Below are 14,262 nucleotides of genomic sequence, written 5' to 3'. Positions count from 1 at the left end.
AAAAACCCGTTTCTTATTTATCATTTTTTGCTAATTCTTCTTATTTACATGTCTATTCTTCTTATTTACATGTCTATTATCTAATTTAGTGTTCATTATTCTCATGGGAAAATTATGTGTAGTAGTTTATTAAGAAGTTATCATAGGTTTTTGGGCTCGACCACGGATTAATCCTATTTCAATGTATTCTTATGGGAAAATTTGTTTCTACATCCGAACATTTTCTACATCCGAAGTTGGTTCTGGAACGGATTAAATTTGTATGTAGAGGTTCCACTGTACTATTTTAAAATTATACAAGGCCTTGATTTTTTCCAAAATTAGTTATGGATGTGAAATATACTCCTCAGCCACCCCAAGCCGATTAAAGATATTAGATTCAATACATCATACTGGTATTAGATTGTCCACAGGAGCATTTAGAACCTCGCCTATCCCAAGTCTCCTTGTTGATGCTGGAGAGTTGCCTCTGGACCTTTACCGAATGTCTTCCATTATTCGGTATTGGTTTAGATTGCAAAGACTCCCTAATTCTTTAGCCTTCCAGACTGCAAGCCTTGTAAGGCACCCAACATACTTTGAGTTGCACCCAAAATCTCCTCAACCCTATGGCTTTTGGGTGAAACAATTATTAAACAGTCTGGATATGATTAGAAGTAAGGTACTTCCATTCAAGGTATCATCAACGCCTCCATGGAAATTACCAGAGATATGTTTTTGTAAATATTTTATTGGAGATAAGAAGAATATGTCAGACCTAGAAGCCAGGTCTCTTTTTAATGAACATGTTAAAGAACATAGAGGATCAACTTTTATCTATACTGATGGCTCCAAATCTGATGCTGGCGTTGGATTTGGAGTACATAGTAATGGTTTTAATTGTAGAGGTGCACTTCCTCTGACCGCTTCCATATTTACTGCCGAACTGTATGGCATATTAACCGCTATTGAGAAAATAGCGTTGGAGAAGGAGGGTAATTTTACAATTTTCATTGATGCAAGGAGTGTCCTTCAAGCTATAGAAGTTTTTAATTCTAATAATCCTCCAGTTTTAAAGATTTTAGAATGGCTTTTTATTATTGGACGGAGAGGTATAACAGTTCGACTTTGTTGGGTGCCAGCACATGTAGGTGTGTCTGGGAATGAGAAGGCAGATTCACTGGCAAAGAATGCTGCATCCGAGTTGCTGCCAAGAAGGTATCCCATTCCCTGTAATGATTTCTTACCTGACATCAAGAAATTGGTTTATAATAAATGGCAACAGCAGTGGGATAGCCTAGATGGCAATAAAATGCGAGAGGTAACAAATATCATATCTCCTTGGAGGTATAATATGATGCCCCGAAAATGGGAGACATCTCTTTGTCGTCTCCGTATTGGTCACACTCAGTTGACACATGAGTTTCTGCTGAAGGGCCAACACCAACCGTATTGTGACGACTGTTTAGTACCTCTAACAGTGAGGCATTTGTTGACCGAATGCCCCAATTATAACAACTTAAGGAATAGATATTTGTTTGAGGCTCGAGGTGAGGGTGGCAGGTTCATCCTTGCCAAGATTCTTGGACATGATGTGTCCTACTATGCAAGTGGCATTTTTAGATTTATTTCAGAAGCAGGTCTTCTGAAAACTATTTAACTTTTATGACATTCAACTTTTATGATTTTAATTGAATACCCTTATTTTTTATTTTTATTTTTTTATTTTTGTATACATAAACTAAATGATATCGGCATCAATGACCTTAGATGTCAGAATGCCTGAAAACTTTAAATCAATCAATCAATCAGCCTTAAGTCTAGCCTTCAGGCTCAAAGGAGTGGACATTTCTTCCTCGCTGGGACTTTCACTACTCATACGAAGTTATGAACTTACCTGCCCTCAGTCGGAAGTGAGACCTCCTCCATGGAACGTGGTTCGAGTTCTCAGGTCTCTTAAGAGACCTCCCTATGAACCATTACGCCAGGCTTCAGATCATCACCTAACTTGGAAGACGGTGTTCCTACTAGCTTTGGCTTTGGCCAAGCGAGTCGGTGAACTTCATGGTCTCTCATACGACATTGCCCATTCAAGGGGATGGGAGTAGGTAACGTTCAAATTCGTCCATGAGTTTATTGCTAAGACTCAGAATCCGGGAGTGCCGGACCCTCGGTTCGACTCCTTCCAGATTTCGAGTCTTCGTTCTGTAACAGATGACTCAGACCATCTCCTACTGTGCCCAGTAAGGAGTCTGAGGCTATACAGTATCTCAAAAGAACGGCTGCAGTCCGCCCCCAATTGCAGGCTTTGTTTGTGAGCACTGGGAGGACTAAGAGGAGGGTCACCAAGAATACCATCTCAGCATGGATTCGGAAGGTGATCCATCGGTCCCTGAATCCAGACCCTCCTCCGTCACGTCGCCCTAGAGCACATGATGTCAGGGGCGTAGCTACGTCCCTGGCCTTCAAGAAAAACTTTTCAGTGACGCAGGTTCTTCAAGCTGGGGTGTGGAAGCATCAGACGACCTTCACAGCCCACTACCTGCAAGACGTGACCCACAGGAGGCTCGATACGTTTTCTATCGGCCCTGTGGTGGCTGCACAACAGCTGGTTTAAAACCTCAGGCTCCTTAATGGACAAGTAGCAGAAGGTTGAGGGTATTGTTACCCGGTCTTAGTCTGCATGAATGAAAAGGTATGTCTGGCCCTTATTCTTTTCTTCATCCTCCCCTCTCTTGGGGAAAGCAGCAACCTGGGTTCTCTGCATAGCTGACCTCAAACCACTGCAGGTAAACCATGTCTCCTTGTGTTCCTAGTATTAAGTTAATACTGTCACGTCCCCATACCCTGACGAGGTGGTATTGGGAGAGTCCTAGTCTAAGTTTCCTTATAAAGGACTACAGGTCAACTTGCTAGGACGAGTCACACTTTATACCTTCACACACAGCTTATGTAGGCCGCGTCCCTTGCGTAGTAAGGGTCTAGCGAGGTGCAGGGACTCTTTATTGTTGAATGCTGACACACTGAGATACTGAGTCCCCGGGCAAAGCCAAAAGCCAGTACTGGTCGGGACTGTCCACCCTTCCTAATGGGTGAGTTACCCCTATTAAATAGCGTGGTTTGTATATCAGTTACGGAACAAATGTATTTTTCCTAACTATACAAACCTTAGCTATTTAATCAAACTTGCCCGCCAGCCCTATCCCCCGTGAAGTCCTACCTCTAAGCAAAGTGAGCTCAAGCACAGGTATGTGTGAGAGGGGGGGGGGGGGGTAGAAAGCTACCCTCCCTACCTCCCGCTAACTAGCGGAGGGGTAGTAAACCCTCGTTAAAATTCTAATGGCTCGTCATTTCAGCTACGCCGAAAGTAATACCTGTAACCCCTATTAAATAGCTAAGGTTTGTATAGTTAGGAAAAATACAAATTACCTCCGAATTTGTCATATTGGGCGGTTAAGATTGTAATTGTGAACGTCATTTAAAGGCTGAAAAGTAGTACAGTATATGGAGTGAGCCTTAAAATGCAAAAACAGAATTGAAATATCTTGAAAAATTTAAAGTTATCGACGTTTGAATATTGCCAATTGTCAAATGCGATTTACCCGCATTTTTTCTTTATTTTTTAACAAAATGCTATAAACCCTTAGTACTGTATAGTAAAAACCTCATTGGATAACATATACTTTAAAATCTTAATCCCAGCTGAATTTAGAATCACTTTGCTATTTTTTTTCCCTTTTCTTACAGAATGGAGTCCAATGTTCCTGCTTGTAAAGTTCTTAGAGAAGAAGAAATATGCAGGGGTAAATGGCTAGCTCTACATAACTATCATTGGCAAGATCAGAATTCTAAGCAAAGGTACATGTGCAAAAAATTTTGCAATAGCAGTGCATTTGAATATTTAATTGTTGTAAAAATGCTTTTCTACTGCAGCTAACACTGCGATTGATAATTCATAACATGTATTAACTCTAAATGTGGTATGAAGTTATCCAGTAATTAATATTCAGTACAGTATTGGGCAATGGTAATCGTGGTTGGAGGAAGAGGCAGACACACTACTTACCAGCCTCACTCTTTGGATTATTGCCATATAGGCCTTGGTTTATTCACCACTAATGCCAGTGTCTTTTTCTTTGGTGTGTGTAATTAAATTAGTGTATTTCACATATGAATCAGTTATTTTACAAATGTTATTTTGTAGTCAAGAGGCCAAGAGGTTGGTTAGCAGTGCAGTAGTTTGGGAGCATTGAAATTTAGTATGATACAATGAAGTTTTTAATTTGATAAAATAATATAAATTTCAAAGACATTTTGTTTTACTATTACTTTGCAAAATGTTCCCTTAAATTCATGTTTTACAGGGTGTGGGAAGTTGTGAGTCGAACAACTAGAAAGGAACAACCTCATGATATTGTAGCTATAGTGGCTACAGTAAAGGGGACTTCTCTCCCAGAATCATTGATCCTTGTAAAGCAGTTTAGGCCTCCGCTCAAGAATTATACTATCGAAGTTCCTGCAGGTATGTGTTAGAATTATTTTTCTTATGGTATAGTGATACCCAGTGTTATTTGAATTTTATAAGGACAAAATTAAAATTTTTGTGTCTATAGAAGATATTCCTATTGTTTTACAAAATCTGTTTGTTCCATCACTAATTCAAACCAATGCTGTACATAGGGGATATTACTTTTGGTAAAGCGGAAGTCGAGCCACAAGACTTTTGGTGAGGGTTAATCATCCACCTGCCAGTTAGCAGGGGGTGGGTGGAAGTTTACTACCCTGCTCACTCACACACTTGTGCTTGAGTAACCACTTTTGCTTTGGCTTGGTGGAGAACGGACATTGCCTCTACTCCTCTCCTTTTTGACTTTCCAATACTAATTTAATTGCTTTTTGAGCTTTTTCTTTTCAGCGTGTTTGTGATTTCTCCTTGACCGTCCTCATGTGGTCTTGTCTAGGACCTGAGGGCCGCTCCTGCGGGACTTTCATGTCCTTTGTTGATATGGACCCCTATTCGTTATATCAATCCTCTCGAGGGCGGTGTGATCAGGACAACACCTGCCATGAATGCCAGGAGTGATCTTCCTCCCAGTGGGAGAAGTTTGGGATCCAGCAAAAGTCCAAGAGAGATTCTTCACCTTTGGGGTCTTCCTTGAAGTCAAAGAAACCTAGGACGTCCTCTTTGACCCCCTGATCTCTTCCCGAAGCTCATGCTCGATCAATTTCCCCTGGGGAACGATTGAGTAGAAGCGTAGACCGGCTAATACCAGGTCAACCTTGGGGTTCGATGGACAGGACTGCTTCCCCTAGAGAAGCAGTTCTGACCGTCGCCTCGAGTGGAGCCTTCTCTTTCTCCAATGTGTTACATGTTTGACCGTTGCTGGGTATGACCAGTACTACGTTGAAGGAGGCGTTGCTGGAACTCCTTCAGCTTGGTGCTGAAAGGAAGCTTACGCTGGCTTCCTTGGAGGTGGAGCCCTTGTTACTGTCGAATGTGATACAGCTTAATCCCGGAGTGACGTTTACCATGACCGTAGCCAACAAGCTCCCAGAGAACTTTTATCTTATCTCTTGCCTGCTAAACATTCGCCTTCAGAGTCTTTCCATTCGTCTGCTGCTCGTCACTCGTCACCCCAAGATTGTCATTCTTCTTCTAGAGATTGTACTCTTCACCTTGTGGCCATCACTCCTCGCGGCCATCACTCCTCGCCTTATCCCTCGCCATTGCGAGATCGTCATTGACAGTTTTGCTGTCAGCCTACGCGTTCTCATTACTCATCTGTTTCTCTGGGATTCTACTTTCACTCGCCGTTCGCTAGCCTTGCTTCGTTTGCCAGTCACTCGTCACTCTCTGACTGCTCATCACTTGCCAGCTGTTCGTGGTTCGTCAGTTGCTTGTCGTTCTCTAGTCTCTTGTCACTCGCCAGCTGTGCGTAGTTATCCAGCTGCTTATCGTTTGCCAGCTGGTTGTCGTTCGTCAGTTCACAGGCGTTCACCATCAGGTCGTTCGCAGACTTATCAGCGTTGACCTCCTTGTTGTTCACCAGGTCCTTGTCCTTTTCCAGTATATCGGCGGTCGCCATTTCATCGTTCGCCAGCTATTCGCCGTTTACCTAGATCCTCTGTTTCGCCTAGTCACCTTCTGGCCCACAAGCACCGATCGTCAGAACTAGATCGACACTCGTCTAAGCGAGATCATAACTCTCCTTCTAACCTTCACAGTTCAGCTCGTGATCGCCGTTCGCCAGTGTAGGACACTAGATCAATGTGTGATTGCCGCAGACATGACTTCCGTCATCCTCCCCCTGAGCATTCCCCTCTACTATGTCAGTGTTTTTCGGTCCATCAAGAAGAGGCTCCTGTGCACAGGTATAGTCCTGAGCCTTCGCGCCCTAGGGAGACCCATTCCCCCAGGGGTAAGAATGACTAGTGCTTTCTTTCTTTAGTCTTCCCCTCTCTGGGGAAATCAGCACCTAGGGTCCTTTGCAAAGCTGGCCTCACCTATCTTGCAGGTAAAACCATTTTCCTTGTGTAACCTGATATTGAAATAATAGTTGTTGCATCCCCACATCCCTAGTAAGGGGGATTGAGTAATGTCTATGGTACCCTCAGAAGATTCCTATGACTCGAAGAACTCTTATCTAGACAGTCACATTGCTAGTATCACAAATATACAGCATGCGTAGGCCACTGGCCGTGTGTAGCACGGTCTTAGCAAGTAAGGTTTCTACTTGTTTCGTGCGGGAAAAACCCTGGGTCAATGACAAGAAGCCAGTTGGCACGGACTTCCACCCTCCTAAGGGGTAAGTCATCCCCTATAGTGTTGGTTTGTATTAGTGAGGGGATAAATGAAAAATTTGGAAGTAATTTGTATTTTTCCTGATGATACAAACCTGTAAGTTTGGTCCTCCAGCATTATCCCCCTAAAAGTCCTACCTCCAAGCCAAAGTGGTTACTCATCCCGGATGTGTGGTTGAGCAGGGTAGCAAACTATGTCCCACCACCCTGCTATCTAGCGGGTGGATGATCGACTTACGACTCGTCTCTCGGTCCCTATCTCGGTAGTAAGTCAATGAATATCTGTACAGTATTGTTGTTGTTGTTATTGTTATTATTATTATTATTATTATTATTATTATTATTATTATTATTATTATTATTGTTAATTAATTTTATTATTATTATTATTATTATTATTATTATTATTATTATTATTATTATTACTACTACTACTAGCTAAGCTACAAATCTAGTTGGAAAAGCAGAATGCTATAAACCCAAGGGCTCCAACAAGGAAAGATAGCCCAGTGAGGAAATGAAATAAGGAAATAAATAAACTACAAGAGAAGTTATTATCATTAACAGATAAGTTTAGTAATAATAATAACACATCTAAATCTTGATAATCAATTTTAGGTCTGGTTGATGACAATGAATCTGCCGAAGATGCAGCTCTTAGGGAATTGAAAGAGGAGACTGGGTATACTGGTACTATTTCTGGTATAAGTGGTATTACAGCCCTGGATCCTGGCATCTCTAATATTACAATGAAAATTGTCTCGGTTGAGGTGAGTGTGTTTTATGTCAGCATTGCGGTTGACATGTACTGAAGCAGTATAGTTGTGTATAAGTTCAAATGCTAGTCTGCAATGGAGTCAAAACAAAATTGGATTTTAGAGCTAGCATGGTGTCTCTTATCTTTGTGTTGTGAATGCTAAGGAACTATACTCAGTTTTTTTTTTTTTAATGAGGCTCATTTGCACCGACTCTCGGTGGTGCCCATTTAGCTCGGAAAAGTTTCCTAACCATTTATGGGTCAGAATTATTTTGTCCAACCAATCGGCGATTAGGAAACAGCTAAAAGGACACCCCTGAAAGTCAGTGCAAATGCGCCTCAGTAAAAGAAATTGACTATAGTGGACACTTTTGTTTTAGATAACCTACTGATTATTTATCTATTTTTTATTAAAGTTTACAAGAAATTCATTAAAATTAATTTTTTTTCTTATAAAACCCTACCTTAAAAGGTGTTTAGTGTGAACATAGTTAAAGTCATCGTAAACTTTATGATGAAACAAACTCTCTAACTCAACAATGATCTGGATCTAAATCTTTTAAATTAAGCCTGACAGTCTGGTTAACAAACACTGAATATTTTGAGGTTTTGAATGCATATATTAGCTATTATTTTATGGTATAGTTTAATTATTTTGTATCATAGGTTGATGGAAGTGCTTCAGTCAATCAGAATGTAAGCAAAGTCTGCGGTGTTGATGGTGAACGCACAGAAGTTCTTCTAGTGCCATTGTTATCCTTACAATCAGCACTTGCAGGTAAGAAACTACCTTTGTTATTTCCTGGAAAATTGCAATGTATCTACAGTATGTAAAAGCATAGGTTAATTTGAATGTATTTTATAAGTATTTTATTTATACATTATTGTGATTCCTCTTTCATGTTCTGTATTGTAAATTTAATGTTATATTAATTTCAAATGACTTATAGTTTAGTCTTCTGTTTCTAGTCTGCACTGAGTTACTTTCCCTATTAGGGTTGCGGTAGCGTATTAGAAGCGTCCCTACCTGACAGCTTGTTGAACAAGAGTTTCATATCTGCTCAAGCTCTATAGTTTCTAGTAGTGTCTGCAACCTTACTATCTTTATTAGCTAGGGATGGGGGTTTTTGGGCAGCCCATAGGTCTACCTGCCGAGTTATAAGCAGCTTTTGCCTCGCCCTTCATGTTCGTAGCTTGATGGAGAGGGGCCTTGGCTGCTGAGCATATTTATATATGGTCAGAGTCTATGGTATTGTCCTTTCCCTTGTCTCTGCCATTCTTGATTTACCTTTAGGGGCATTTGACTTTCTAATTTTTGAAGTAGGGTTACATCTTGGCTTGTAATGATAATTTGCCTCCTATATAGAACGGTCTCATTTAGGTGTTTTTATTTTTGCCACACCTCGTGATAGGATTGAATCAAAAGGCAAAATATTTTATACCCTTTCCTCCAATTATAGTTTGACTTTTTCAACTTTTCCAAGTGTAGCTTTCTTCCTCTTTATGAGTTACATTTTGACTTCAGTTATGCTGAATTAAACATATTCCAAATTACATCCATCTTCTTGTTCAAGTTAGAGATTAAACACGACATATTTTTTCTCTTATTATTTTGCTTTTTGGTGACTTTATTCTTAGTTTTGGGACTTTGTTATGATACGTTTTATAATAGAAAAACAAAAATTTTCGTGTTGGTCAGGTTTGTGCTGCTGTCTTTTTAGTTTTTTCTGTGATTGTAAATTTTTCAGTGGCAATGCACTGTTCACATACATTTTCTAAGATTTTTAGAATAATTCTAAGTTATTGTTATTTTACATTTGTTATACAAAATAGATTGACCATATATTATGTCCTCTAGTTTGCAATTCTTTGATAAAGCAGAATTTAGCCTTGTTACTCTTGAGTGATATACTATAATACCATCTGGGAGTGGTCATTCTAACTTTAAACCTTGGTTAATTGCATTTATAGATGGGCCACCTCAAGTTATCCTTGAACTGGCATGTATAAAATCTTTGAGATGCTATGTGATGTTTAATAAGAAACATGAGAATGATGCAATATTTGGAGGGCTTGTGACCTATTAACCCTCTTTTTCCTTTGAAATAATAATGAAAGATGCTGGATCTGAAACCGCAATCCTTACAGGATAATATTATCCCGCAGTATGTCTTGCCATTATCCCGCAGTATGTCTTGCCATTATCCCTTGCTTTAGACCTTGTGGTAGCCATATCTAACTGCATGCAAAAGTCAAGCTAAGCTTTACAAATTTACTTGATAATTTAGTTTTTGTGCTTAGCAAACACTGATGTTGCAACCTTAAAATTTACGCTGACATATTGTAAACATTGTGACTTAATTGCTTCCTCAATCTTCGTGCTAATATTTTCGTACTTTATGAATAGTTAATTCATTGGCATTAAAATCCTATGCAGTCACATGTATTAGTGTGTTTATTGATGACAGTATTTTAAAAATATTATTTTCTTAACCAGAACACCCATCATTTGTCAGTATCCTATGCATGTCCAAATTTCTTATCAGGCATCATAATGACTTATACGTATCTTACACACCAAAAGAAGTACAGTAAATGTGGTATTCTTGAGAAACTATAGTAATAGCTATTTAGAATATTTTATGAGAGGAAAAGAGATGCTTGGTTACTTGCTAAAAGTGTCACTATGTACCAACTACTTTGATTCTTTCATGTTTTACTCATAGTGTATGCTAATTTGCCCCATTCGTGTTTTACCCATAGCCAGATAGCAAAAGGTAATGGTAAAATAAAGAAGGATGTGTGCGTATCAATACCACCCATTTCTTGCATGTTTAATGATAAGGAACAAGATTTTACCCGCATCATCTATGGAAGGACTTATGTATTTCCTTATTTCATATCCTCACTGGGCTATTTTTCCCTGTTGTAGCCCTTGGGCTTATGGTATCCTGCTTTTCCAGCTAGAATTATAGCTCAGCTAGTAATAATAGTAATTGCTTCATCAGGCATAAGCCATCCAAAATATGAAATCTAATTATGTTGGAAGATTTGTCAGCTTCAGTATACCGTATTTGATTTCACTCTATGGAACAAAAATGTGAAAGTAATTTTCTGAATGAGCATCAATACACTTTTAATGCTTGCGCATAACTAATCTTGCATGTGGAACACTGTTGTGAGAGGGTCAAATGAGTGGAAGGAAAAACCAGAGGTGATGGTAATTGCATGCTAAAGTTTAAACTCATACATTGCATGTTCCTTAATTTAAGAGTGCATTTATCCCTTTAAGATTCTCGTGACATCAATGATTATACAGTAGTTTCTATCCAAACTGTTGAGATTCATTTGACTTGGAGTTATATCATAAGACGAAGAGATTTTGCTTACTTGTCGTTACATTTTATTTCTGTTGCTTTTCATCTATAAACTCACAGCAATGTATTGCAAGTATTCAGCTTCAAAGTGTCAGCGTGACTACCAATTTACCGTGAATCATTGTTTTAGAATTAGTGACATGCAACCATTGTGTTTAGCCCCACACGAGTATTGAGATCTTGTTATCTCAGTTGGTTGATACGGTTTTCTCTACACTGTTACTAATTGCTACAGTGAAGAGTAGCTGCCAAAGCAGATAGTGCTGGGGCCTTTGAGGCCATTCAGAGCTCAGGTGCATCTATGATAAAGCTCTAATTACTCTTAACCCTTTTACCCCCAAAGGACATACTGGTATGTTTCACAAAACTCATCCCCTTACCCCATGGATGTACTGGTACGTCCTTGCAAAAAACTGCTATTTAAATTTTTTTTTTGCATATTTTTGATAAATTTTTGAGAAATTCATGCTTTTTTCAAGAGAATGAGACCAACCTGACCTCTCTATGACGAAAATTAAGGCTGTTAGAGCAATTTATAAAATATATATATACTGCAAAATGTGCTTGAAAAAAAAATAACCCCTGGGGGTTAAGGGTTGGAAATTTCCAAATAGCCTGGGGGTAAAAGGGTTAAAAGGTAAAAGTTAGAAGTATTTTAACAGCAAGATTGAAGAAACAAAAACAGTTATAACAGCAAGTGCATCAAGTGGCTGAAGTAAGACTGCGAAGACCCTTAAGTGATGCATAAAGTTGAGTAAAAAGAAACGGGAAAATAGGAATAACAATGTCAGTTACTGATTGGAATAAGTAAAGGATTTTGAAGAAAAGTTAATGGATGAAGAAAAGTATGTCTCGGAATAATTAATGTCTAGAGTTTAGATAAGTATGTATTGATATGTGAAGGTATTGTTAAGCCTTCTTTTCGTTGTGAAAGTAATGAATAGATGTTCAATGAATAAAAGAAGAAAACTTGAATACATCTTTAGTAAAATAATAGTGGATTAAGTAACATGTAATGATGCTGAGAAGGGTGTAAAGTGAAGTTTGAAACTATAAAAAGGTTAGCACAGGTGAAAAGATGATACTGTACAGTGGTTGGAGATAAACATGTCACCTGGAGAAAGGGTACAATTTAAGAGTAGAGATGAAGTGGGAAACTGAAAAATGCCAAGATTGATATAGATGTAACAGGATGGTTTCAGTATCCAGGAAGTCTGAGCTTTTGTGTAAGATTAATGCATGTTTGGCAGTTTCTATGAAGATTGGGCCTGCTTCCAATAACTTGTTTATAAATATATCGTCACCCTGATAAACTAACTGCCTAAGTCATTTTCTCCACTTGTTGAGAAATAGAAAAAAATCTCATTTCCTAATTCTTTATATCATTGTGTTGAGCTTCAATTAACAAATTCTAATTCACAAATTCTTCTGTTAAGAATTTGTGAATTGAAGCTCAAGACAATGATATAAAGAATTGGGAAATGAGAAGTTTTTTTTTTTTTATTTCCCAACAAGTGAAGAAAATGACTTAGGCAGTTAGTTTATGAGGGTGACGATATGTAATACCTCATGCTGTGGAACTTTTCCACTATGGGTCATTGCTGGTTGTCATGTTTCCCTCTGCTTCTGTCCCTTGTTCACTCAGTTTTATAACCAGAAATCTTCATTCGTTTCAGAGTTTGCATCTGATGGTATGATTGTTGACTCACGGGTAGGAGCCCTCGCTCTTGGATTGTCTTTATCTCACAATAAAACTGGATGAAGATATTTTTTTCTTTTATTTACTGACCCTATTCTCACAGCAGTGTTATCGTTTATTATTCTTACTATTACTAGCCAAGCTACAACCATAGTTGGAAAAGCAAGATGATATTACTCTACGAAGGGGACGTATACTGTACTTGCACGTAGTGATGCCATTAAATTTTTTTTATATTGTATTGTATTACAAACGATGGCTCCCTAAATTATGGAATGGTCTTCCTATTCAAGGAGTTGAATTGATAAAACTGGGTGCAAATGCTGTTATGATGAGCTAGTTTAATACCTTGTATTACGAATAACTTGGAATACAGTACTTTCATTTTGGTGTATGCTCACTGTATCGGTCTGTGAGTAAAAATTTCCATCTGCATTTACAATTTTTGCTGAAAAATATTAACAAGACTAGCATTCTGTGCAGTAAACAGTCATGTGGCACCCATACGCCAACCAACCACATACTGTATTGTTCACATGATTTTTACACCATTTTTCATCTTTGAAGACCCTCCCCCCCCGTGCACAGACCTTAATTCTTTCACTTACTCCATAGTAGTCATATCAGCATTACCTTATATCCCTAGAATTGTGGTTATTATTCTTTATAAAATTGTGATCACTATTGGTCACTTCAAGTTGACAGTATAAACAATTTACAGCAGCATCTAGACACTGGCCCTTAAGAAGGAAAGATTACCGAGATGATTACTTAAGAATTGAAAAAAGCAATTGAGAAGTATGATAAAGGTATGCATGTGGCAGAATTGGCAAACATGTACAATTATTCATCTTAGATAAGCATAATTGTTCCGTAACCGAAATGCAAACCACGCTATTTACATAGGGTATTACTTTCAGCGTAGCTGAAATGACGAGCCATTAGATTGTTAACGAGGGTTAACTACCCCCGCGCTAGTTAGCAGGGGGTAGGGAAGGGGTAGCTTGCTACCCCTCCCCCCCCCCCCACACTGGTGAGTTGTCTCACTTCACTTTTGGCTCGGGCGATGTACAGACGTTTCTGTCTTCGTCCTCGTTGTTGACAGCCTTAATTTGTTTTTTTGCTTTTTCTAGATTCTGTGTGTTTTGGAAGTTGGCCTCGACCGTTATCATCGCTATGCGCAAGTGCCCTGGACTCGCTGGCCACCCTTGTGGGACCTTCATGTCAGCGGAGGACACCGATCCTCACACCCTTTGCCCGCAGTGCCGAGGTCAACGGTGTGAGAGAGAGAATACTTGCAGTGAGTGTAGGGAGTGGTCTGCCTCCCAGTGGGAGAAGTTCGGCCGTCGGCGTAAGAAGAAGTCCAAGAGAGACCGTTCTCCTTCAAGGGTAGCCTTGAAGAAGGAAGGCTCTAAGGACTCCTCTTCCGCCGGCCGAAGCTCCCCCGAAGCTCCCACTCGATCGGTCTCTCGTGAGAGACCGTCGAGTGGTAGCGCAGGCCCTAGTGGTGTTTCCCGATCTCGGGGGGCGGGAGAGGGCGTTGCCTCCCTTGGTGAGGCAGCTCCCTCTTCTCCTCCGGGGGAGGATATTATGGATTTTAATGAATATGACCAAACTGTCTCTAATAATGATTTGTTTCAGCTTTGGGC

The 14,262-nt window shown here is 39.5% G+C and overlaps 1 protein-coding gene across 5 annotated transcripts in view; it reads left to right on the top strand.

The window, feature by feature from the left end:
• Positions 1-12,681, top strand: part of LOC137631992 (uncharacterized) — an 87,773-nt gene extending 75,092 nt beyond the window's left edge. For all 5 annotated transcript variants that reach the window (XM_068363980.1, XM_068363981.1, XM_068363979.1 and 2 more), the window contains exons 3-7: positions 3,727-3,837; positions 4,344-4,501; positions 7,399-7,550; positions 8,204-8,315; positions 12,591-12,681. In XM_068363980.1, the coding sequence (XP_068220081.1) occupies positions 3,727-3,837; positions 4,344-4,501; positions 7,399-7,550; positions 8,204-8,315; positions 12,591-12,676 (619 nt within the window). In that variant the 3' untranslated portion in view covers positions 12,677-12,681. The remainder of the gene's footprint in view (positions 1-3,726; positions 3,838-4,343; positions 4,502-7,398; positions 7,551-8,203; positions 8,316-12,590) is intronic.
• Positions 12,682-14,262: the final 1,581 nt, after the last annotated feature.

Source organism: Palaemon carinicauda, chromosome 40 (assembly GCF_036898095.1).
Source record: "Palaemon carinicauda isolate YSFRI2023 chromosome 40, ASM3689809v2, whole genome shotgun sequence".
NCBI lineage: Eukaryota > Metazoa > Arthropoda > Malacostraca > Decapoda > Palaemonidae > Palaemon > Palaemon carinicauda.
The sequence above is the reverse complement of the archived record's forward strand: the minus strand, read 5'-3'. Positions and strand labels throughout refer to the sequence as shown.